The sequence below is a fragment of the Gobius niger genome (genome assembly GCF_951799975.1).
Source record: "Gobius niger genome assembly, chromosome: 24".
NCBI classification, from domain to species: Eukaryota; Metazoa; Chordata; class Actinopteri; order Gobiiformes; family Gobiidae; genus Gobius; species Gobius niger.
The window spans coordinates 11,659,772-11,683,720 of NC_136875.1; the positions used below are offsets into that span (position 1 = coordinate 11,659,772).

At 43.5% G+C, this 23,949-nt stretch overlaps 1 protein-coding gene across 1 annotated transcript in view; it reads left to right on the forward strand.

Moving 5' to 3' along the window:
- The window catches only part of shtn3 (shootin 3), a 50,498-nt gene that overhangs the window by 21,190 nt on the left and 5,359 nt on the right, over positions 1 to 23,949 (forward strand). Inside the window, exons 3-12 of the mRNA XM_079582359.1 lie at positions 621 to 715; positions 2,965 to 3,133; positions 3,278 to 3,375; positions 5,968 to 6,049; positions 6,128 to 6,222; positions 7,830 to 7,976; positions 16,222 to 16,375; positions 19,780 to 19,942; positions 20,114 to 20,193; positions 21,933 to 22,021. Coding sequence (XP_079438485.1) covers positions 621 to 715; positions 2,965 to 3,133; positions 3,278 to 3,375; positions 5,968 to 6,049; positions 6,128 to 6,222; positions 7,830 to 7,976; positions 16,222 to 16,375; positions 19,780 to 19,942; positions 20,114 to 20,193; positions 21,933 to 22,021 — 1,172 coding nt within the window. The remainder of the gene's footprint in view (positions 1 to 620; positions 716 to 2,964; positions 3,134 to 3,277; positions 3,376 to 5,967; positions 6,050 to 6,127; positions 6,223 to 7,829; positions 7,977 to 16,221; positions 16,376 to 19,779; positions 19,943 to 20,113; positions 20,194 to 21,932; positions 22,022 to 23,949) is intronic.

Below are 23,949 nucleotides of genomic sequence, written 5' to 3' on the forward strand. Positions count from 1 at the left end.
GAATGTGTTTGGACCATAACCTTACACTAGATTAAACTCAATTTACTTTTGCCACTTAAAGCCAGCTCTAATCCAGGTTGAGACTTTCTGCTTCTGTGTATTGAAGCGTCAGCAATGCTCCTCAATAACCAACATTTCACCTCAAGCATTTATTTGAAACTGAATACTGGGATAATAGAATCACCTGCTGATTTACAGAATATATATTTTATCACTGTCTTATACATTCCATCAAGTGTTCCGCTCTGATGATGTACGTCTTGTTTGCTGTGCTCTTATTTTGACATCATCATCAGATTCAGTGTCGTGGTTATTGATTTGTGTGTTAGTTGATCCAGGATGTTGCAGCAGTTTCCTGTCCGCTTAAACGCCGGCGTAAAGAGCCCATTAACATGCATTTTCCTCTGTTTTTCCAACTAAATTGTTTGGCAAGTTGCACTTAAAGTAAAAAAGAGAGCGCTGAAGCTGAAACGGCAGGATGATGGAGTGGAGACAGAGTGAAGGGATCGGTCAGAAAGCAAAATAAGGAGGAAATGCCGTCTTTCTGGTGAAAATGAAGCTTTGCCTCTTCGATTCCGTATCAGACACACTTGTAATAAATGTGTGTGTGTTTGTTCCAGTGTCCCAGATGGTGATCGAGGAGGTGAGCGTGCTGCAGACACAGCTGGAGATCGAGAAGTCGTGTCGAGAGAACGCTGAGGCCCTGGCCACAAAGGTCAGAAAGATCCACAAGTCCTTCTTCATTTACTAAAATGGGTGACAAGTGTGGACACCTTGGCACGCATTTGGATTGTCTTGATGTTAAGGCGAGACACGGCGGGTGAAAGTATTGATTTTTCACGCAGTGGTCGAAGTGGAGATTTTTATCTATTTTCCTCCCTTTACATCTTAGTTTTCATGTCAGATATAAAAATGACAAAACTCACCCGCATGATGTTTATTTTATGATGTTTTGTCTGCGAGGCGGGGGCAACCCGGAAGTAGCTGCTGCGCCGCGTAGAAAGTCAGTCTTTCCCGCGGGTTTTCATTCATTAAATATTGACAGATTTTACATCCACGTGTCCTGCTAAGGGGCCCCGTGATGACGCTTTCACCCAAATATGGTATTTTTCCTCCTACGAGACGCTGGAGCGGAAAAGTGGAAGAACGGGCGGTGCATGCGCACTCGCTACAAAACTTCAGGGCTGGTTTTCTCTGAATGAGAGAAGCCGCACTCGGGCAGAGCCTGAGCCCTTATAGAAGCTCCAACAGACTCCAAACTTTACAGGCTGAGACACAACAATGTTTTGAAGGTTTTTTCAGAGGGATTTTTTAATATCTAATTCCTAGCCTGATTTATTCAGCTTTGAAACCAAAAAAACAGGCGGAAGTTTTAACAGATTTTTTCACTAAATATCCAAAATCCCCTCTTAGTTACTAATATGTCAATAAAATAAAACCATAACATTTAATCTGGCTCAATTCATTATTTTGATTTCGTTGCCCAAAATATAGGCAATTTTGGCCATTTTAATGCTCAAAATGCCTTATTTTTATGTGAAAACAAAAAATGACAGAAAAAGTGCAATACATTTTTTTCTCATATTTATATCTGTGATGTTCAGCAAAAGTTTCAAATTGACATCTCTACATTTATTTATTTTCCCTATTCACCTGCTGTGTCTCGCCTTAATCTTTTTGCAAAGCAGTCCATTTTTTACCTACAATTTACAATGTAAGTCATCTCAAGTAATCACATTAAATGTCCCAGAAGACGGCCAGCTGGTTCCTCAGTGAGCAGGATCCAGACAGAGGAAACACATTTCTACCACACGCCCAGTGACGTGTATTGTTTCACTTTGTCTGTAGAATATAGTTACACCCCCCAATATTCAACCATAATTAGACCCCCTGAAAGGGACTGACTCCCCCCCCCCCCGGATATTTTATTTAACGGTACGTCCTTGTCTGTCATGATAACAGGATGCACCAGATATCAGAGCCGATACTAAAAAAATACAATATCGGGTATCGACTACAAATATCCGATACTGAACCGATACCATTTATTTGGCATAAACATAACTTTTACCACCTAAATCTAAATGGGCATGCTGCTGCTGCTGCTAGTTTCAACCTCCGCTAATGTGTTTTTTATTGTCGTGCAAAATTCTGCGGTTAGCGATAGCATGCTAATGCTAACGAATACAAAGCATGGCTGGGTCAGAAACTATGAATGAAATACCTTAAAGGAACAGGCCACTGTTTTTCCAGACTGAGATATATGTTCTTACCTGAGCTTAGACCTGTCTGGTCTTTGTGCCCGTGGAAGAGCGTGGAAGCTTCCAACTTCACCCCCGTTTGGTTGTTTTGCGTGACTGAGGGCACACACAAAGACGGGACAGGTACGCATCAACTCGTCTAAGCTCAGGTAGGAACATCTCAGTGGTGGCCTGTTCCTTTAAGGCAGTAATTCAAGTAAAAGGGGCCCAAACCAAAGCACTAAGGACTTATACATGATTATAGTTTTCAGAGGGCGACATTTCATGTAATATTCTAATCTTCTGAGATTTTGAATTAGATTTTTTTTTACAAGCTGTAAGCCAATATCATCAAAATTATAACAGACAAAGGTTTGGGAAGGAAAAGATTGTGATAAACAATAAACTTGATGCCACTGAAACAACACAAAGAATGGAAAATGCATGAAAACTGTGCTGGCTTATGCCCCTTCTTCATAGACCAGTCGCCCTATGACTGTGGAATAATCTGCCCCTGTCCCTCCATGTGGCCGCTCTGTGGACTCTTAAAAAGCAACAAAAGAATTTAAGAAAGCTTTTTGTTGATGTGATTTTGCTTGTGTCATTTATATAATCAACTGGTGGCGGAGCTTTGACTGATGCGAACCAATACGTAACTCAAAGCAAAATGTAAAAAAATAATAATAATAATATCCTTGAATCTTCTTAAATGTTCCCGCTGCAGCTGAACAGTGAGAACCGGAAGCTGAAGTACCTCAGCATGTCGTCGCGCCCGTGTCTGGACGAGTTCCTGCCCAGCATCTCCGACTGCATCGCCACGGAAACGGAGGCCGACGCCACGGAGACGGACGGCGGCCATGACACCTTCTCGCAGTACCAGCAGCAGGTCAAAGGTGACTGCGGAGAAACCTTAATGACTGACCCTTTTGAAAATTACACGTCTGGGTCAAACGCTGGTTATAACTGTTGTCTTGTGGGGTTGTATTAGTTTTAAAAGCTGTATAAATGTTAATCTAATTGAGAGTGTTTGTGTGCAGAGCTGAGGGGGACGGTGAACAGTCTGCTGGAGGAGAAGAAGACTTTAGTTAGTCAAATACACGACCAGCAGAGGCAAATCCAGGAGCTCAACACGCAGGTTAGACCAAAGCTTTTCCCTGAAATTGTGACATTTATTTTTGATCACTGGATTGAAAATGGGGACTGGGATGGATTAGTGTGTAATGTGGATTTGTCTAGTAAAACGAGACACTAGTTCAAGGGTTCTTATCCACTGAGTAAAGACAAATATCCAAAAATGCCATCCATCCATGTTCTTCCACTTTATCCTGGGCTGGGTCGTGGAGGCAACAGTCTGAGCAGAAATGCCCAGACTTCCAGATCCACACCTCCTCCAGCTGTTCTGGGGGGTCCCGAGACCAACTGTGGTCCCTTCAGCAGGTCCTCCATGTGGCCTCCTCCCAATAGGACATGCCTGGAACACCTCCAGGGATGGGACCAGGAGGCTCCAGAACAGATGCCCGATCCACCTCAGCTGCTCCTTTTGATGTGAGCTACTCCCGGGTGACTGAGCTCTTCTCCTTGTCTCTGAGGGTGTGCCCAGCAACCCATGTGAAGGAAACTCACTTGTATCCGCGATCTTGTCCTTTCGATTTATGGTCATGAGATTACCCAGATCTCAACGTAGATTGACCGAGATTAACCCAGCTCTCTGGAGATGTAGAAGGACCAGGGAGAACTTGGCCAAAAATGACTTGGTGAGTTACTTTGATGCTGTGGGCATGCAGGGTTTCAGAGGACATTTGACTTCAGCTCGTCCAAAACTCCGCCGCCCGAATAATCACCAGAACTCCGTCCACTCATCACATCACCCCGGTTCTTCAGCAGCTCCACTGGCTCCGCATTAAACATCGCATTCAATACGAGATCCTTCTCCTCACCTTCAAATCTCTGAACAACCTGGCCCCTGAGCTCCTTCATGTGCCTACTCCTTCCCGCACCCTCCGGTCCTCCTCTGACCCTCAGCTGTCTGTACCTACTGCCCACTTAGCCACCATGGGTGCTCGAGCTTTTAGCCGCTCAGCCCCAAACCTCTGGAACTCACTGCCCGCTGAACTCCGTCAAATGACCTCTCTGCCCCTTTTTAAATCTCAACTCAAAACCCACTTATTTAAGCTTAGCTACTTAGTTTGATGTGTTTTTATCTTGTCCTGTTATGAGTTGATCATTGTATCTAATGTAAGGTGACCTTGGGTGTTTTGAAAGGCGCCGACAAATAAAATGTCTGATCTGGGTTTGCTGCAGTTGGTCAGATCTAGGTTCTGCAACACTCTGAGCCTAAAGAACGAGATCAGCTGAACATCCTGAATGACCAGGTTATTCCATCGATGGATTTCTTCTTCCCTGATGGCACGGGCGAATTCCAAGGATGACAAAGCCAGGATTCACCAGGCTCAGGTTGCGAAAGAGTGGCTCAGGGAGCATGAGATGGATCAGCCGCCACAGAATCGAGATCTAAACCCCCATTGAGAATCTTTGCACTGCAAAAAGTGGATTCTAAGCAAGTAAAAAATGTCTTACTCTAAGAAATAAGTTCTTATTTTTTCCCTAAAAAGTAATGTTTTGCCGAGCAAAGTTTTCTTGAGAAAAAAAATCTTATTTTAGGAAATAAAATCTAGCCATTTCTTGTTCAGATATATTTGCTAAAAACATGCTATTTTTTCTTGAAACAAGGATCTGCTTCAGCTTTAGACAAAGAATATTTTTTTCTTATTTTGAGAAAAACTAAGGTCACAACAACTCTTAATTTAAGAACTGATTCTCACAGAGAGATAATACATTCCATTCTTTAAAGTGGGTGGCACAGTGGTTAGAGCCTCAGCTTCACAGCTCGAAGGTCCTGGGTTCGATTCCCACCAGGACGGGGCCTTTCTGTGTCTGTGTACGTTTCCCTGACCACTAAAAACATGTACAATAGGTGAATCCTCCACATCATGGAGATGGTTCCCCGGGCGAGGGCAATACTTTCCTTAAATATTAGTATTTATTAAGAACATTTTGCTCAAAAATGTGTGTAATTTAGAACATTTTACTTAAATCAAGCAACATTTAAGTAAAATACCCACAATTTTTCACTAAATAAGAATGTTTTCCTTAAATTATTCCATTTTCTGAGGACATTTTAGCTAGCTATTAATTTGCTTAAATTTAGTGTTTCTTTCTTGTTTTATGATGAGAAAAATATTCTAGAAATAAAAAATTTTAGCAAGAAAAAAATGCTGACCCCATTGGCAGAATTTCTTCCTTAAAACAAGACAAAATGTCTTGTTTTAAGATTTTTTCCTTGTTTTTAGGAGGGTACTTTTTGCAGTGTGAGATGTGCTGGAGAAGGCTTTGCGCTGTGGTCACACTCTCCCATCATCAATACAAGACCTTGGTAAAAAAAAATGAAAGCAACACTGGAACCTTTGACTTTGCAGATGCTAAAAGTTAAAGGCGCTACAACCAACTGCTAAGATCTGGACCAGGTGGCACGATGGCACAGACTGGTCGCCTCGCATCCATCAGTCTACCCCAAGGGCAGCTGTGGCAACAATCATAGCTTACCACCACAGAGTATGGAGTGAATGTATAATGATGACAGTGTCGCGCTTTGAGAAACGTGGTAACACAGGCCATTTGACTCTGATATGTTTAAAACCTGTAGATGATATGAGTTCTTTCCCCTCAGACACAGAGGGACCAGGCCGAGATGACGGAGCTCAGGGAAACCGTGGAGCAGCAGAAGAAAACCATCAAGAGATTCAATCGAGGTGAGCCCACATTCCAGTTGTTCGTGTCAGTTCTCCAGTGTCCTTCAGAAGAGTCTGACCTGCTGTTGTCGTGTCCAGTGTCGGTGATGGCGGCGCAGGAGTTCGATGACGTGAAGGAGCAGCTGGACCTGGAGCAAAGCCTCCGAGTCAAGGCCGAGGACTTCGCTCACGAGGTTCACTAGCAATTCTATACAGTTGTTTTTTTGCATTCTCAAGCCAAAAACACTGAGCTTGTTATTTCACATTGTTCGCTGTGTGTGATCTTATTCCTAACTTCTAGAAGGCACTCTTAGCATCTTTATTCTTTGCGGGGACAAGTTTATAAACTAATATCTCAACTTTGAGCTACAAAAGAAAGCCTTAAAGAGCCTCAATAGTATCATATGAGCAACAACTAGTGCATTTATTACATTAGAATAAAATATAGGGGGATCTGGAGGGCCCTTCCCTGACCCCCACCTTACCCGAGTGCATTTTCTTAAAAAAGAAAAACCCTCAAGCAGCTTATCAGCGTGACTGGGGTGTAATGTCTCTAAGGCCCATCCAGTGTATGGTCCATACCAGCCGGCATTTTGGGAGTTTGTAAACAAACATTTTCCAAACTAGGTCTCAGAGTGGAAAGATCTCAAAACGCCGTTTACGTGTCTCCGCTGTTACGACGTCTCCGCAACTTTTGCTAAAACGATGATGTTTTAATTAATTCCGCGGCAAATAGTTCCCAAAAGTTTGCGCGTTGCTCGGCAACGTTTGGCTAGGCTAGAAGTAGCAAGGCTAGTAGCTAGCCTAGCTACTTAGTTGAAGGCGTAGTTGGAGGAATGGTGGTGAATCTCTGGGTCAGTTGAAAGTCAGACTCACGCTAACTTCACGAGCAATTCCCCCGACTTCTCTCGCAGTGACGGGACAGAGATAGTGTCGCTACTACGTACGCGCGGAGTGATATGAAAGCACCAACTCCGCTGCCATTGGCAGCGTCATTATTTTTTTCAGAGGTCCTTTATCAGAAAATAATGACCTATAGAACGTTGGAAAATCCCATTCAAATCAACGGAGCTTCTACTCACGTTGTGAAGAGCCGTATAATAAGGTTATTTAAAAGTACATGCACCATGAAACACAATGTTAGAGTGAGCGAGCTCCTTGTGGCAAGATGGCCGCCATGTGCGTACGTCGACCTCCATTGGCCAGCAGCGCGTACGAGACATCTAGCCTTTATTATATGATATCTATGCTATCTACATCTTGTTCTATTATCTGTGTTAGCATCACAGCGCCTCACACAGGCCTGGAAGATGAATCACACCGTTTTTACAGACCTGAGTCGACCCATGTGGACGCACACATTTACTAAGCGGGCTTCGTGCTTACAAACAATACCCGGTCACACGCTGGTTTCACTCCCCACTGTTGGAGAAGGACTGGCCTAATGGGTTTTGTCCCCATCAAAGATCATAAATGCTCCACCAGAAGCTTTGAAGAGCTGAATGTGGCTTTTGCGATGGGGGTCTCCTACCACTGGCCTATAAACGTCTATCAATAACAGGGCACCAAAGAGAGAGACTTTATTTTTACCTCTGATGAATAAATGACTTCTGACCACAGGATACATTCCCCTGTGGCGACGACGAACCAGGTAAAGCCTAAATGTGTGTGTGTGACCTACAAAGCTCAGTGGCCCACAAACCTACAGCCTGAGGTCCTTCTCTGACAGTAATATTGAACAAAACGTACTGTTGTTTTTGTTCTCCTGCTTCATTTTCCTGGCGTCTCTGGTGTTGGGCAGATGCTGGTGAAGCAGAAGGAGGCGAACCGTCAGAGCATGGTCCTGATGCAGAGCTGTGAGCCGAGCGAGCAGCTGCTGAGGGCCCTGGACGACCTGGCCACTGCCACCAAGACCCTGGAGGAGGAGCGGAGGCAGCACCACCTGCAGGTACCGAGGGGAACGGCAGGGATGGGGGTCCTCGGGTCCTTAGCGATCCGTCATGTTTTCCCTCAGGCAGAGCTGGACCGGCCATCGGGAGATTCGGGAGTTTTCCCGATGGGCCGACGTACTTTTGGGCCGGATGTGCCAGTCAGACCGATATAAGGCCCGTTTTACCTTACCTTACACCGGCCCACAATTAATGGGAAAAGCCATCAGAATCTCTATCAATACACTAATGCAATTACACATCTCCTTCACTAGAGGGATGTGACACCTTTTATGCCCCTCTAGTGGCGCTTTCTTGAGTCATGGTTCCCAGATAATCTCGTATAATGAGCAATGGACCTCTGGGAAATAACACTCATGCCCCTCACATTGCGAATATAAGAGGATATAGTTTATTGTAGCTCCCTCCAGAACACACAGAACCTTAGACCTCTATTTCTTTTATACATTTTAGACAAATGTTTGCAAAGAAGTGCATGCTGGGAGTTGTCAGGTGACTCCGTCTTGCCCCTCGTCGTCAGTGTGCACAGTTTGGAAATCTTATAGTTTCCACTGAAAGGATTTACAATGTTTGGCCTTTTTGGGACTTCTATTTTCACTGCACACCTCTTTAACTCTGCGGTGAGTTTTACCATTTCATCTTCAATCTACAGTGGGATCATTTGGTTGGTTTTGAGAAGTTTATTTGTGTTGCAGTCGCGAGTGGAACTTCATTAACGGAACGCACAGTTTAAGATTGTTAAGTAATTTTACAAAAGTTCCTTCAAGTTATAAATGATAAGATTAAAGTGTTGAGTGCTATGAGGCGTTAGCTTGAATTCGGCAGAAACAACATGAACTATTGTCCTGGATTCGTAGCTTATACTGTTTTAGTTCAAACCAAGGGCCTATTGTTTTGCTCATCACCTTGACTATTGCATTGAATATGACTGTTTTTTTTTTTTTTTTTAGAGGGCTGGTCTTGACTCAAAAGTCCCGGGCCGATTTTTTCTACCAGTCCAGCCCTGGTTTGGGGGTTACAGTGACTTTACAGTAGGTTTGGACCACAATTCCTTTAGTGGTTTCCTCTTTCATTGCTTGTTATCAGGTGTAGGACCTTTAAATACATGGTGATGCGACTAACACTAAGGGGGTCCTTTACATTTACCAAGTGGAGTAGCATGAGCTAAAGTGAATCATCTGTAGAGTCACTTATTTACATATCGGATTCGAGGCCCTAAAACTGCAACCTCCTCACAAACGTGCATATTTTTATTCTTGTACCTGATATTCAGCACCTGCCGTGATAAATGACCCTCTAAGAGAACATGAGCGCGGTTATGAGGTTACTTTTGAACCCATGTATATTCAGTCTACTCCAGGGCAGCTGTGGCCACAGTAGTAGCTCACCACCACAGAGTGTAGAGCCGGTGTCTCAAACACTCGGCCTGGGGGCCCAATGCGGTCCACGAGGACATTTTGTGGCCTGCAAGATGATTTGTTTTTTATATTACATGCGACCCATTGGTAAATTGCATTGAACTACATTTCCCATGAGGCACCGGGGCCTTAGCGCTAATGTAGCTGCGGCCGCGAGAATGACAACATCAGCTAAACGTAATTAGTGTTTAAGCGTCACAACAGTAAAAGGAGGAGCCTTTTCTCTCCATCTCTCTCTCTCAGCAACATTCTGTGCTCACACAAGAAGCACATCATAAATCACTTCATCTTTATTAAGGATTAAATGATTCAGACCGTGGAAGCTCAGCAGGGAAGGGTCTGGCAGGACTTGGATCGGAGACCGTATGGAAACACCAGGAAGCCTAGCGAATGTAATGCGTGAGTGAGTGGTTGGTGGTGGTCGGAGGGGCCGATGGCGCAGACTGGTTGCCTCGCTTCAGTATGTTCAGTTCTTTCAGTTTCTGTCTTATCTCCGTTCGCAGCCGAGGTTGTAAAAATAGACTTTATGCTAATATCGTAACAAGCTCCACGGTGACGACAAAAGCATCAACTTTTCAGCGGCTAAAATGGTCCAAATCAGAGCTTTCTTCGTTGCTTTACACTAACTATCAATACTGTTTGGTAGCCGAAATAAATTCCATTACCCATAATGCAACAGACGACCTGAGATGGGCATTCGGCTTATAAGCAACTGTGTGGCTAATATACACAAACATGGACTTCCTTTCTTGAGTTTAGAGTCAGAAATGTTTGGGTTTGATTTTAATCTCTTAAAGGGATATTTCAGGATTTTTGACATAGGGCCTCAGTTCCAAGTTATCGAGAGCGTTGTTGATTTAAAGAATTTTTTTTATTCATTTTTTTGTTCATGCAGTCCTTACGTAGCATGACGCTAACGTTAGCATATGTAGCATGACGCATGAAGCTAACATTAGCATATGTAGCATGAAGCTAACATGTACTTCCTGGTTCATTGTTAGTCTTTTAAATATTTATGGGCTGTTGAACCACTTATACACTCCATGTCATGTATCTTTATTTAATGGAAAAATAAACATAATCAGCATTTGTTTAAGCAATGATGGAGGAATGGGAGACGAGGTCACCAACTCGTTTTCCCTCTGGCTGCTTTGAACATGACCATATATGGGCGATTCCAAAGGTGGTTCTATGATTCTTTCGTCACATGTTCTAAAGTCATGTGACCAAAGTGTTCTGCGTTTCCGCGGTGACACAGTAACACATTCTATCCATAGCCTACATGCTCAGAGCAGCTTACATTGTATCAGATCATAATCTACTAACACTCGAGACGACGCCACGTAGAATTAAACCACAGAAGCAAACTTAATAGTTACAGTTAAGTTACTTCCCTACAAACACTGCAAAGATGAAGTTTTTCAGCAGGAAACCTTCACGTAATGCCTTATTGGTGCAAGAGCTTCAGCTCCAGCTGACCTCTGCAATGGAGACAGCTCAGAATTTGCAGACGCAGCTTCAAAATGAGAGAGAGGAGAGGGCCGCCCTGGAAATTCAGGTGCAGAGAACCCGGCGGAACATGTGTCTGACGAATGCCGCGGTTATAAACGCCGCAAAGGTCAAAAACCTTTCTGCAGAAAATTCAGCTCTACAGGAGGAGAAGATGAAGCTAGAGACCTGTGTAAAAGAGCTGGAGAACAGGGCCCTGTTTCTCCAGAACGCAGAAAGTGAGAACATGGACCTTCGAAAGACGCTTCAGGAGCAGACGTTTCTCCACGAGCAAACAGCGCAAGAGCTCAGTCAGACCCGCACCGCGTTCGAAGCGATGGAGACGGTCAATCGCCAACTGCAAAGACAAGTCAACAAGCAGAAGAAACAGCTCCAAAAACAGGGGGGGAGAGTACGGACGCTGCAGGAACAAAAGGCTGCGCTCAGGAAGGAGCTGAGACGGACCAACGAAAGCAGTGAGGCGTTTATCCTTCTGCAAGAACACGCTCTCAATGAGGAGAGGCTATGGAGGCGATCGCTTGGTGCGGAGGTCAGGCGGCTCAGCGGATTGGCACGACAGAAGGAACACGCCCAAAAAGTCCTTCCTCAAGCGAAAACGCAAGTGGAGGCGATGAGAAAGGAGCTCTCAGAGTTTAAGCAAGACTTTGAGAGTCAGCAACATGAAATGAAAGCGCTGATCGAAGCTTTCAAGACGTCTGTGATGATGGAGGTGACAACGTTCATGGAAGAGCAACATAGCAAGATCGCATCGCTCCAAACTGAGGTGTTTGAGAAAGAAGAGGGGAGCAGAGAGGTAAAGGACACTCTCAACGTCATGACTGAGGCCGTCAGGAGACTTCAGACAGAGAGGCTGTCCCTGAACAAAGCCGTCCAGATGTCCCAGGAAGAGGCTCGGTTCAGTGCAGAAAAAAGCAAAGAGCTACAGCTGAGTATTGAGGGGAAAGATCTCACTATAAGCTGCCTGGAGCAAACGATACAAAAACATGAACAAGCTGTGAAAAAGTCAGTTGAAGAGGCAGTAAAAGTCACAGAGGAGAATGCGGAGGATCTCAGGAAACAGATGCTTCGGGAGATTGAGGAGAAGTCTCAAAAGAACGATGAACTGCAGAGAGATCTTCTCAGGTTCTGGAAAGAGTCACAGGAGCAGAAACAAATACACGAGCAGGAGATTGTTACCTTGAAAGACGCCTGCCAAAGGTCCGTCACAGAGGCAGAGATGAAGGTGAAGACGGCCTTAATAGAATTGAAAAAGGAGAGCGAGGGACTGATGCTGACAGCAAAGTCCGAAGCCACGAATGAAGTAGATGACATTAGTCAGTTCCTGAAAACAGCTATGGTAAGGTCCAAAGAAGCCAGGGAGAATTCTGAGAAGAGGGTTGCAGAGCTGGACAAAGTCCTTCCGCATGCAAAAACGCAAGTGGAGGCGATGAGAAAGGAGCTCTTCGATTTTAAGCAACACTTTGAGAGTCAGCAACATGAAATGAAAGCGCTGATCGAAGCCGTCAAGACGTCTGTGATGATGGAGGTGACAACGTTCATGGAAGAGCAACATAGCAAGATGGAGTCGCTCCAAACTGAGGTGTTTGAGAAGGGAGAGGGGAGCAGAGAGCTCAAGGACAGTCTCAACGACATGAATGAGGCCGTCAGGAGACTTCAGACAGAGAGGTTATCCCTGAACAAAGCCGTCCAGATGTCCCAGGAAGAGGCTCGGTTCAGTGCAGAAAAAAGCAAAGAGCTGCAGCTGAGTATTGAGGGGAAAGATCTCACTATAAGCTGCCTGGAGCAAACGATCCAAAAACATGAACAAGCTGTGAAAAAGTCAGTTGAAGAGGCAGTCAAAATCACAGAGGAGAATGCGGAGGATCTCAGGAAACAGATGCTTCGGGAGATTGAGGAGAAGTCTCAAAAGAACGATGAACTGCAGAGAGATCTTGTCAGGTCTCGGAAAGAGTCAGAGGAACAGAAACAAATACACGAGCAGGAGATTGTCACCTTGAAAGACGCCTGCGAAAGGTCCGTCACAGAGGCAGAGATGAAGGTGAAGACGGCCTTAATAGAATTGAAAGATGAGAGCGAGGCACTGATGCTGAAAAACGAAGTCAACTCGCAGTTAGAAAGGAAAATTACGGAACTCCAAGAAGGCCTCAAAGAAGCGTTCGAAAGGTCCAAAGAGGCCAGGGAAAATTCTGAGAAGAGGGTTGCAAAGATGGACGAAGAGTTGCACCAGCAAAACGTGGTCAACTCGCAGATGGAGAGGAGAATTATGGACCTCCAAGAAGGCCTCAAAGCAGCGCTCGAAAGGTCCGAAGAGGCCAGGAAAATCGCTGAGAAGAGGCTTGCAAAGATGGACGAAGAGTTGCACCAGCAAAACGTGGCCAATGTGCAGCTGGAGAAGACTATCACAGAGCTCAGAGAGAGCCTCAAAGAAGCGTACCAAAGGTCTGAAGAAGCCAGGGCAAACGCTGAGGAGCTGACCGACCAGTTGGACCAGAAAAACATGGTTATCTCGCAGATGGAGAGGAAAATTACGGAACTCCAAAAAGGCCTCAAAGAAGCACTCGACAGGTCAGAAGAGGCCAGGGCAAACGCTGAGGAGCTGACGAACCAGTTGGACCAGAAAAATATGGTCAACGCACAACTTCAGAGTCAGGTGTCTCAGGCCAAGGAGCTGGTGGAGCAGACGCTTAAACACCAGCAGGAGATGGAGGTTTTGAAGATGGCTTTGGAGAAATCTGAAGCTGAGATAAAACAGAAAGCACCGCAGGAGGAGGAAAGTCTTCAAAATCACACTAGTTGCACCTGGGTCATCATCAACTAGGAAAACTCCCATCGTCGCCCCTTCGAATCCCCAAGTCTCATCCTAACGTCAAACCTAACTCATGTCCTTTTATTTTGTGGATTGTTTTTATTTAGGACAGCAATAGGTGAAATTGTCAAAGCACAATGACCCCACGTGATTTCAGCCTGGACAGTGACATCGGTGCTGTTCATCCTCTCCTCTGTCTTCTACATTCACAATGAGCAGGGTCCCACGCAAATGAAGAGTCAGCCCAAGATTTGGAAAAGGACAGCGAGTAAAGACTAGGCCGTGACTGGAGCAGGTTCAAACATTACGTGAGCTGTAATGACTTCACTGGGGGAAACCTCTGTGTTCAGAACGGTGGGTGTTTTTGTCTTGGGGCCGACGTCAAACGCAAAATAGAAATTAAAACTAGTGCAAACTGCAAGTAGTTTAAATTTCATTTAGTTGTTAACACGTTTATCCAAGACAAAAGCTCCTTCCTTATGAGCACTGGCGTTTCCTTTGGGGCAGGATTCACAGCGAACATGATGTTTTTAACACGCTGCAGTGTCGGTCCATCTGAAACTCGCAGTCCTTTATCAAATCCTGAGCTGCCTCTTCATTTGTGAGGGACCTGCTCACCGTGAATGTAAGAGATGGGGCGGAGGAAGGACAGCGGCAATTTAGTTGTCCAGGAAGAAATCGCGCAGAGACACTGTGCATATAGCCCATGTTAATTGTAGCTTAAACACATTCATTATAGATTTGTTTATAGTAGTAGTAGTAGCATTAGTAGTAGAAGTAGTAGTAGGGGTGAGTCTAAGGAGAAGAGTTGGGGAGACAGGAGTGTATTGTGACATGGAGGATGACCGACACTCTTAGACTGAAATAAAAAATAAAAATATTGCAATGAACTACTGCATATGTGACGGTTTGTATGTTTTGAACTTCAGTGCAGGCGCCAAAAATGTGTCTGTTTGAATGTTTTGCAGCTAATGTTAAACAGGAAGATCATGACGAGCTGGACTCCAGACGCCTGGTCAGCGATCCACTCCACTCCGCTCTTTGTATCTGTTCGAAAGCAGGACCCTCAGGAACTACCAGCCAATCAAATACTGCAAAAAACGTGTGTCAACCAATCACAGACCGCGCTGTCACGACAGGAAAACATGTTCTTAAATGTGCTTAAAGGGATATTTCAGGATTTTTGACATAGGGCCTCATTTGTTGCTGATTTCTGGAGATATTTTTTTTTTGTAATTCAAGCAGTTTTTAAATTTGAAGAGTTTCGTGGCGCTAGGCTAATGCGAGGCTAGCGCATTTCTATGGTATCAGCTAGCCTGCATTAAAAACAGTCTGACCCGCTCCACAGAGCACCTGAGGCAAATCACTTACAACACCAGACTAACCATGTAAATGTCTGTGTCAGTAGAATTATTTGAACCATTTTGCATTTAAAAGAACTTATATTTGAGCAGCATCAGCTTTGTGCTTGTATAAGCTACACAGCGGCGGAGTGATCTGCTAGAAAATAGTCCCCCAAAATGCGATCATTCATGTGATGCAAGGTCAGTTATATTCCAAACATTATTCTATGGACACAGACATTTATATGGTTAGTCTGGTGTTATAAGTGAGTGGCCAGAAAACCACACTTGCAACTTTCCTGCACCGGGTCGGAGCCACCAATACATACTAACAGAATCACGAAATAGCTCACTTAATAAATCCTTTCCGTAGTCCCTGTGGGGGTAATACAAGTGTTTATGGGATGATTGGAGGGTCTTTCATCTCCCCCTGGTGTCTCTGGCCAGAAAACCATGTTCGCAACTTCACTGCCACCGGACCGGAGCCACCAATACACACTAATAGAATCACGAAGAAGAAGCTAACATGCTAACGGGCAAACTTATATTCCAAACATTACTCTATGGACACAGACATTTATATGGTTAGTCTGGTGTTATAAGTGATTTGCCTCAGGTGCTCTGTGGAGCGGGTCAGACTGTTTTTAATGCAGGCTAGCTGATACCATAGAAATGCACTAGCCTTGCACTAGCCTAGCGCCACGAAACTCTTCAAATATAAGAACTGCTTGAATTACAAAAAAAAAAATCTCCAGGTACCAGCAACACTCTGGATAACTAGGAATTGAGGCCTATGTCAAAAATCCTGAAATATCCCTTTAACAAGAATGTACCTGCTTCATCTTCTCTTCTGTCCCGCTCCAAAGGTGCATAGATTGAAACAGCTGAAATCTATGTTTAAAATCTGAACCGTTGCTAATGATGCTGACTTCATGTGGTCTCGTTATTTTGATTCTAAAAATACTGCAAATAATTACAGCAACATTAACAGTAAAAAATATAAGCCCCATCAATTCTTTAACTGTAGGTCCGAAAAAGGCCTGAGTCCGAACCACTTTTTTTTTTTTGCCTTTTCCACAAAAACATTCAGAAGACTCTCTAGTTTAGTCTGTAATTACAGTGTTTACCGTGAGCTCTTTGTTTATTTACCTCCTCCGTTCTCCCCCAGGTGCAGAGTCTGGAGCAGCAGCTGGAGCAGAGCGCTCTCCGGAAGCAGCTGGACGCGCTCCAGAAGCAGCTGCTCCTGTTGGACGAGGAGAAGAGGGAGGCGGAGTCTCGCCTGGAGCAGGAAGCGAGGAGGAGCTGCGAGCTGCGGAACAGAGGTGAGACGTCGTTCTGCCCGGCAACGGGGGGCGGAGGGGCGCTCCGATTGGACGAGAATCGCTGTCCCGTCACGTCAGCGCTGTGAGGTTCGCCCTGTCCCGTCTGCTGCACCGGGAAACTGGGAAGTGTCCAGAAAAATCAAGGAAAAGCTCAAGAAGAACATTTCAGACTAAATCAGACGGGATGAACTTCATGAACTGCTGAAATGTCACAAAATATTAAATTCTAGAGATAAATAATAAATAAATAAATAAATAAAGGTTTATCAGTTTGAAATAAATAAGTGCACATCATTAAAATCTAGTCAGAAGAGGTTGGATTTAGATTTAAAGCCGCACCGCGTAGGATTTTACCCAATAATAAAACTGAAATACAAGCATTTATTTTATGACAGATATTTTCATCATTGAAATTTTTTTCTCGTAAATGTACAAAGAATAATAATAATAATAATAATAATAATAATAATAATAATAATAATAATAATAATAATAATAATAATAATAATAATAATAATAATAATTTATACTGCATTAATCTCTGTAGAGAAATTAGTTCTCGCATGGGGCAACCCGTAAGGAGCAGTGAGCTGCCAGCGTGGGCCGGCGCTCGGGGACCCATCTCCATGATGTGGGGCCAGGCTGGTGGTCAGAAACACCTGGCTGGAGGATTCATCTATTGCACATGTTTTTACCACTAACCTACGCAGACACGGGGAGAACATGCAAACTCCACACAGAAAGACCCCGTCCAGGTGGGAATCGAACCCGGGACCTTCGACCTGTGAGGCACGAGCACTAACCGCTGCGCCACCGTGCCCTGTAAGAAACATGAGGCTTTGCTGTGAGCGGCTCAGCTCTCCTAAGTTACATGACTGTAGCTTTACGGGGAGTGGGTGCGTCTCCAGCTCATCTCCATGGAGATGTGACTAAAGTCAGCAGAATTTCAGATTTGAATAGGTTACGTTCTCATCCAAATCCCTTCTTTGGTGACTCACTGCAGTAATAACGTTTTCTGCGTCGAGCTGGTCATTGGGAGCATGTGTTGTATTGATGGCGACAGTATCCAAAATGTGCCTTTAAGTAGAGTATGTAAATGATGTAAATGATGTAAACACTTGTTGATAAAGTATTTGCTGCAGGTGTTTTGACATCCTTGAAAAAGTTGTGTTTACAAAAAAACAAAAAAACATCTGTTAAATCAGTCCAGTTAAGCGTGAGATTCTTCTATGAACTATCTATCAATATCTCTTTTAATATCCAATTCCTAACCGAATTAAAAAAAACATGGCGACATTTTTTTTAGGTCCGGGTTTGATCCCCGGCCGGACGTGGCTTTTCTGTGTGGAGTTCACATGTTCTCCCGGGTCTGCGTAGGTTTTTTTTTTCCTCCAGGGACTCCGGTTTCCCCTCAGTGCTTCATTTGTAAATGAGTATTTTCAGGAACACTTTTGGTCTGACGTGATGGATTGACGTGGATGGACATTTGCCGGATCACTCTCATTAAACTAAAACATGCAAGAGCACTGCTTGGAAATCCTTGTTCTTTCAAAAAAATCTAACTTTGGTGCTCTTCAGTGCAGGGATCGGCATTTGACCTGAAAAAGATACAAAACTGAGGCACTCAAAGGGAAGTATTGGTAAAAGGCCTTTATTGCAGCATGGCCATTAGATGAAAACATTGTCTACACTGCAAAAAGTGAATATCAAGCATTGTCTTAAATGACTTGAATTGAGGAAATGTATCTTGTTTTGAGCGTTTTTCGCTAATTTAGACATTTTTCCTGATCGGACCTAGTTTACTTTGCTTGTTTGAGGACATTTCAGACCAGTTCTAAGGTAAATCTCGCTTGAAATAAGAAAGTAAAATTGCCAATGAGATAAGACCAATTTTCTTTCCCCATTGGCAAAGAAAATGACCTGAAATAAGGACAAAATGTATCGAAACGAGTCAAAAACATCTCAGAACAAGTGAAATAATCTAGGAAGAACAATTTACCGAGTCAAAACAACTAAAATTTGGATTATTATGCTCAAATTGAGATGTTTATACTGATCTAGTTAATCACTTTTTGCAGTGTACGCGTTTCAGCCATATTAGGCTTTCGTACACTTAAAACAATAGGCGAGAATGAATGAATGTAGTGAGTGAGTGGTTGGTGATGGTCAGAGGGGCCGATGACACAGACTGGTTGCCTCACTTCCGTCAGTCTACCCCAGGGCAGCTGTGGCTACATTAGTAGCTTACCACCATTGAGTATGGAGTGAATGAATGATGACTACAGTGGTAAAACAGATTTGAAAAGCGCAATACATGTGTGTAAGCCATTATTATTATCTTAAAACTAACAAGATATCCAAAATTCCCTCTGAAAAAGTCTTTGTAACTAATTTGTTACTAAATAAATCCATAGATTTAAACCTGGCTCGATCCATTATTCAGAAATGTATATGAAAAACATCAAATGAAAGAAAACTCGCACTACATTTTTTTCTCATTTTTTTGCCGGTCTACAGCAAAAGTTTCAAATTGAAATCTCTACATTTTAAGGCGAGACACTACAGGTGAATAGGGAAAAAATGTATATTTACAGATATCAATTTGAAACTTTTGCTGTCGATCACTGGCATAAATGTAAGAAAAAAATACATTGCAACTTTTCTGTCGTTTTATCTTTTATCTGTTTTATGCCTAAAAATGCCCCAAATTTCCCATCTTTTCGGCGACGAAATCTGAATAATGGATAGAGCTACATTCAAATGTATGGTTTCATTTTATTGATAAATGAGTTGCCAAGACTTTCTCAGAGGGGATTTAGGATTTCTTGTTTAGTTTGAAAATAATCTGTTTTTTAGTGGAAAAATTTGTAAAAATTTAATTTTCGCCTCATTTTTTGACATTCAAAACTCAATAAATGGGGCTTAAGGGATTAAATAATAAAAAATCCCTCTGAAAAAATCTTCCAAATATTGTTCAGTCCAAGGCTGGAAAATTTGAAGTCTTTAGGTCCGACTGACGTGGACATAGTGTCGCCACAATGACAGAAACATGTGTTTTGAGAAAAAGGCCCTTGAAATTGCATTCTCCCATATAAGTCTATGGGGGAACATTGAATCAGCGCAATATTTAAACATGTTGTTGTGAAGATTAGGGATATTTTCTGTTTCCGGGTGAAAGCTTGTATGTTCAGAGACCAATTTGGCCAAAAAACCTGAAAACTGAAAAAATGTAGTTTTGCCTGTAGTGTCTCCCCTTAAAGTGTTTCATCTGCAGTGTCTCGCCTTTAACAGATAAATATTAATCCGCCTGAGACGTTGACGTCGACGTCCCAAATCTGAATTCAATCAGCCTCTACTTTCATGTTCAAAACAAAAATAATCCCTCTGTTTTTGTTTGTGCACAGTCTCAGAGCTGCAGCAGGCCCCGCCCCCCGCGCCTGCGCTAGCCCCGCCCCCGGATCCAGAGGTGGCCCCGCCCCCTGCCCCTGTCCCTCAGCCCCCGCCGCCCCCTCCACCTCCCCCGCCCCCTCCCCCGCCCCCCCCTCCGTCCAGATGCAACCCAATCAGGTGAGAGCGCTTCACCACGCAGTACTTTCTTACTTCTACTTCAGTCGTGTTGTTTTGAAGTAACGCTGTGAGTGGATCTTCACAGGTGTTGAGCTGTTTGGTCGCAGACTTGTGAAGCGCACACGTTAGAGCAGAGGTTTTAACCGTGTGAAATCGTGCTGTGTCTTTCAGCTCTCTGATCGCCATCATGAGGAAGTCGTCCAAAGGATCCAAGTCCAGTGTGAAGACGGAGCAGCCCCAAGGAGAGGCCGGTATGAAATATTGGGATTTCGATATTTTATAGTACCAGCTTAACCTGTTACCTGCCATCTTAGGGTTTAGGTTAACAACTATACACACCCAAATCCCAAAGCATGTTGACAGGAGAGCTTACAGACTGTATGTCAGTGTGATTCTTCAATTGAAGTTGTTGGATCTTCCCAAATCACATGGCACCAGCCCCTATGGCTCCTCCTGCAGGTGGTGGGTCCACAGAAGGACGGCCTCATGGTTCTAACCGGGCCTGTTGGTCTCTCATGAGGGGCTTCTGAACCGCTCTTTGTCTGACCCGTCACCTATAGGACCAGTTTGCCCTGAGAGACCCTACCAGGATCATTCGGGCGCTCAAACCCCTCCACCACGTTAAGGTGGCGGTTCCAGGAGGGGACGATATGAAGCTCATGGAGAAAATGCCAAGAATTTAGAATATAAAACATATTTGGAGTTGTTTCACTTGTTTTTGTTTCCCTCATAATCCCATGTGTTCATTCACAGTTTAACGCCTTCAATGAGAATCGTAGGGTGTTAATAATGTTGAAAATAAAGAAAAGCCAAGACAGATAAAAAGTGTGTCCAAACTTTTGGCCTGTACTGTATGTGTAGAAACTAGAATCCACTGCCAACTAAAATGCCAGATAACAGGTTAAAATGAGTCCTCCCACAACTTCCTAAGCCCAACAGGAGCGAAGGAACATTGGTGACAAGTGTGTTCACCTCAGATCTATTTGATATATTTTATGTTGTAGACTTTTGTGTATAATTTCAGAACTGTAAGAGATAAGAGAGAACAATTCTGCCCTATGGCCCTCATTCAACAATGACAGGTTTTACAGTTTAGAAGCATCATGCACAGGATTATAGACAACAGTGTTAATTTTGACAACATATTTTATTTTAGTTTCAGTCTTAGTCTTTTGACTAAAATGTAATTTAATTTTAGTCAAGTTTTAGTCAAAAAAAACTTTTCAATTTTAGTCTAGTTTTAGTCGACTAAAATTGCAAGTAAATTTAGTCGACCAAATTTAAGACGAATTTTGTCGACTTTGCATTGATAATATTCATTATAATCATATTTAATCGTGGTCCTCAACTTCATGGAGCTGCTCCACATGAGCAAAGCTCAGACGTGTTCATTTGAGAGTGAATTTAAATGATATGAAGCTCTTTCAGACGGTCAATAGAAGTTTGGATGATTTTAGTCTCTCCTTTTCGTTTTTATTTAGTCTTATTTTAGTCGACTAAAATAACTGGACATTTTAGTCATAGCTTTAGTCTCATGAGAAACTTTTAATTTAGATTTAGTCCAATTTTAGTCGTCAAAAATATCACTGACTAAAATTAAGACTAAATATTTTAGTCGACGAAATGAACACTGATAGACAAGACCCTTTTAAAAATCTACCAAATATATCGGCCAATCAAAATCCCCAATAATCAGCATTGCTGTGAGAAAAACCCATATCGGTCGACCTCTATGATTTCTAGTATGTCATCCCGGAGCAAAAATATCACTGTTTGTTTTGTTTTGCCTGATTGCCAAGTTAGCACAAGTGTTCAGCTGATTTTATTCCATTGTTTGACTGATCCAATTTCGAAATCTGCCCATAAAGAAATTGCGTCACTGTTATTATTCTGAGCGTTTTGACAGGCGTGTCAGTTTGGTCCATCCCGTTGCCCCTTCACAGAGGCTGTTGCTGGGTGAGTTTGCAGATTAATATTTTTCCGTGTGTAGACGACGTGAAGGTGAAGGCCGTGAACGAGATGATGGAGAGAATCAAACATGGCGTCGTCCTGCGGCCCGTGAAGTCTCAGGAGACCAAGGTCAGGACGTCCTCCATTATCTTAACCCTCATTTATTATCACGATAACGTCTTCTGTGGAGCTTCACTGTCTGACTGTCCGTTCTCTCTCTTCTCTCGCTGCTTCCTGCTTCAGAGGACCGCTGTCAAAGTGAGTATAGTATTGACTTTTTCATTCGACTTGTCGTGGGACGTCCCGCTGTCCCTGGTGGCTCCTAAACTGGACACAAAGGCCTCCAGTGACGTGTGACCATGGGGGAGGAGAAATGAACCAATCAATCAACAAAGTGACAGCAGCGATTAAAGGGCACACCTGACTCTTCTGTTTGTTAACTCTCCCCTACAAACAATAACCACAATATTACATTCCAATATCCCAAATCTAAGAACCCCTGAAAATAAAAACATAAAGGTAGGCAGTAGTACGAGGACCAAGCGCAAAGATATTTTATCAATCCAGTGTATCGTCCATACGAGCCCGGCGTTTTGAGGGTCTGTAAACGAACATTTTCCAAGCTAGGTCCCAGAGCGGAAAGATCTCAAAACGCCGTTTACGTGGCTCCGTTGTTACGACGTCTCTGCAACTTTTACTAAAACGATGACATCACAGCTCCAGAGTGGTGTCTGTGATCCATAATCTACTGACCTTAAAATGGGTTTTCCTCATGGATCTATGATAAGATAAGATAAGAGATGAGATAATCCTTTATTGATCTCACAAAGGAGAAATTCACTTGTTACAATCGGTATTCAATAAGATCACTCAGGGTGTGCAAAAAAAGACGGGAAATGTGCAAACAGTTAAATAGTAGAAAACGAGGTATCTTATGTACAATAAGTAAAGCAAAAATCTTAGGGGGCGGAGTTATAACAATAGGGGAATAATAATAAATAAAAATAGGATAAAAATTAGTACAAGTTCTATAAGTAAATAAAATATCGGGGTGTAAAGTTACAGTCCGAGTGCAGGAAGTCAATAAGTGATGCTGGTACAGGGAAAAAAGTGCAGCTGATACAGAGATTATTGCACATGTTACTTTACAGTCTTATTGTACAGTCTGACAGCAGTGGGGATGAAGGCTTTGCGGTAGCGCTCCGTCCTGCACTGAGGGTGTCTCAGTCTGCCACTGAGAGAGCTGCTCAGCTCCTCTACAGTCCCGTGCAGTGGGTGGGAGGTGTTATGCATGATGGAGGTGAGCTTGGCTAACACCCTCCTGTCCCTCACCTCCTCCACAAAGTCCAGGGGCAGCCCTGGATGGAGGATGGTTTGACTCCGCCCCTCTTTGCTCCACTGCCGTCCACAAGCCACAGGTCAAAAGTAGAAAAAGTCAGTCAGAAAACGAGTCAGTCTGTGTTTTTGGACTGACGGTAAAAGTCACTGACAGGTTTTTCTGCTTTAGTCCCGTTAACGTCTGAAGAATAAACTCTCCTCCTCGTCTCTTCTGTAGATCTTAAATCCTTGATTCAGTTTCATTTTCACTGTGTTTTCAGTTTACTGCACATGCGCCTCTACATCTTGCTCTATTATCTGCGTTAGCGTCACAGCGCCTCACACAGGCCTGGAAGATGAATTGCGCCGTTTTCACAGACCTGAGTCGACCCATGTGGACGCACACATTTACTGAGCTGGATTCGTGCTTACAGAAAGAAAGTTTCGTTTTGTCTTCATGTGGATATAGCCTAAGATTGAGGGAGATAAATGGCGCCCCCTGTCTCTGAACAGGGCACCTCAAGTCACTTTACAATATTAGTACAAACTCTTTGCTAAGTGGCCCATAAGGACTCCCAATCTTCTACAATGCACTGGGTCAAATGCCCTGGGAAAAAATAAATAAATAAAAATAAGCAGAATGACATTTGCCAAGAAGAAGTAGCAATGTTCAAAAGTGGTTTGGGGTCACTGGGTCAAATGTCCTCATAGTTATTGAAGAAAAATGGTGCATTGCTTTT